The 2,145-nt window shown below is 55.5% G+C and overlaps 1 protein-coding gene across 1 annotated transcript in view; it reads right to left on the bottom strand.

The window, feature by feature from the left end:
• Positions 1–4: 4 nt before the first annotated feature.
• Positions 5–2,145, bottom strand: part of NRGN (neurogranin (protein kinase C substrate, RC3)) — a gene marked incomplete at its 3' end in the record, with an annotated part of 4,261 nt that continues 2,120 nt past the window's right edge. Inside the window, exon 3 of the mRNA XM_005875597.2 lies at positions 5–163. Within this exon, the coding sequence (XP_005875659.1) occupies positions 5–163 (159 nt within the window). The remainder of the gene's footprint in view (positions 164–2,145) is intronic.

Genomic DNA, 2,145 nt, shown 5'->3' with positions numbered 1-2,145 from the left:
CTCCGGCGCCCGGGCCCTTCCGGCCGCTCTCTCTGCTCTTGATCTTCTTTCTGGCCATGTGGCCCCGGAAACTCGCCTGGATTTTGGCAGCGGCGGCGTTGGCGCCGGGATCGTCCAGCGGGATGTCTAGGATGTCCTCGTCCGGCTTGGAGCAGGCGCTCTCCTGGGGGCGGGGCAGGGGTATTGGTGCGGGGACTGGTCCGAGACCCGGAGCGGGTTAGGTAGGAGGAGAGCCTTAGGGGTTGGCGAGGGCGAGGCGGGGGTAGGAAGTGCAGGGAAGGGGTGGTGAAGGGCTAAGGCAGGGTGTCGCTGGGGTGGGGGGTGTTCCCTCCTGGGCAGTGGCAGGAAATAAGGGGCGGTTCAGGTTCAGGTTCAGGTTCAGGTGGACACAGTTGTACTCCCCACTCAGGAAAGAGAAGCGCATGGTGGGATGGGATGCAAGACAGCCAGAAACCCCTGAGTGGCCAAGCCCATGGCCGTCAGTGGAGATGGGGAGCGGTAGAGCTGACAGGAGGGGGCGGGGTTGGAGGAGCCACGTGAGCAGCAGGCACTTCTAATGTGGCTGCCTCTCCTTGTCCTCAGAGGTGCCTCCAGCTCGAAAGGGCCCCTTCTGAAGTCAGGATAATACCTACCTCTGTGGGTTTCCGGGAAGAATAAACAACTCAATATGCATAAAGTTTCTGGCACACTCTAGTTGTGCAGTAAATGGCAGATATGACTATAATTTGTTTAAATAATGAGTTGATGTGGACTTTTTGTTTTTGTAGGTGAAACTGGTCATATAAAAATAATTTCAGCCCAGCCAGCATGGCTCAGTGGTTGAGCATCGACCTATGAACCAGGAGGTCAGGGCACATGCCCAGGTTGTGGGCTCCCTCCCCAGTGTGGGGGCATGCAGGAGGCAGCTGATCACTGATTCTCTCTCATCATTGATGTTTCTCTCTCTCTCTCTCTCTCTCTCTCCACCCCACATCCCAGCTTTCTGTTCCTCCCACAACCTGCCCCAGCTGCGAATAGAAAGGAGCAGGGAACTGATTGGCCACAGTAATTTCAGAGGCAAGGCCCCAGCTTGGAGAGGGCCTCAGCCCCTGACCCCTGTGTGCTGTGTTAACGTGGGTTGGGATGCAGATGGTTACTATGAAGTCAGAAGGGCATTTCTCCTTTGACCTGACCCTCTGGCTTCTAGGAATTTGCCCTCCTTGGTTTAGCCTGAGGATTTCCACTGCTTTCACTGTGGCTGGCTCCCTGGGCGTGCGATGACCAGGTCTCACGGTTGTCGTTCAGTTCTATGCACTTCCCCGTCCAGTTCACAGGAGTGGGGTGGGTATCAGTGGGCCTTCAGTGATCACCACCCCAACCAGGTCCTGCCCCGGGAGCAGATTAAAACCCCAGAGGTCTAAGCGCAGATTACAATGCCTTTCCTCGTCACGCTTCCGAAGGCTATCTTCCTTTCACAGATTTCCGAGTTCCTCAGTGTGTGCTCATCGTTAGTTAAATGCAGTGAAAGGGAATTATCAAGAGGCCAGTGTGATCGTGGAGGGCCTGGCACACTTTTTGTCCGCCCCCACCCCCGCCCCGGCTTGTGCTCTCTTCCTGACATCTTATTCCCCACCTAGAAACCAAAGGCTTAAGCCTTTTTTGGGATATTCTCAGGGAACTGGGAAGTTTCTCCTCAAAAGAGGAGAATGACCAAAGAAACCAGCCCCAGCTCACCTGTCCTCAGCTGGCAGCCACCTGTCCTCAGCTGGCGGCCCACCTGTCCCCACCCACCTGTCCCCAGCTGGCAGCTGTGGAGGTTGAACTGAGGAAGGAGTTTCTTTCCCCAATAACACTTAGACTAACCTGCCGTCACCACCCCTCCCAGCCACAACAACTGGGATAATTGTGCATTTGCCTCTTCTGTACGGTTTAGAGGGCAGCTTCTCCTTTTCTTAGGGGACTCTCCTTCCAAACATGCCTACCAACCACTCAGTTTGGCTTTCTGGGCACTCAAGAGCGCGGTCAGGGCAAACCAGGGCCGACAGGCAGAGACCCAACATTCTACCCTAATTACTCCTGCAGGCGCCATCTGAGATGAGTTACATTCCTTCCCCAGCTCTTGGATTCTGTGCTCTCTCACCTCTTTTCACTCACCATGCTGTCCCC

This window comes from Myotis brandtii, unplaced genomic scaffold, assembly GCF_000412655.1.
Source record: "Myotis brandtii unplaced genomic scaffold, ASM41265v1 scaffold463, whole genome shotgun sequence".
NCBI classification, from domain to species: domain Eukaryota; kingdom Metazoa; phylum Chordata; class Mammalia; order Chiroptera; family Vespertilionidae; genus Myotis; species Myotis brandtii.
Note: the sequence above shows the minus strand (reverse complement) of the source record. Positions and strands in the feature narration are given on the sequence as shown.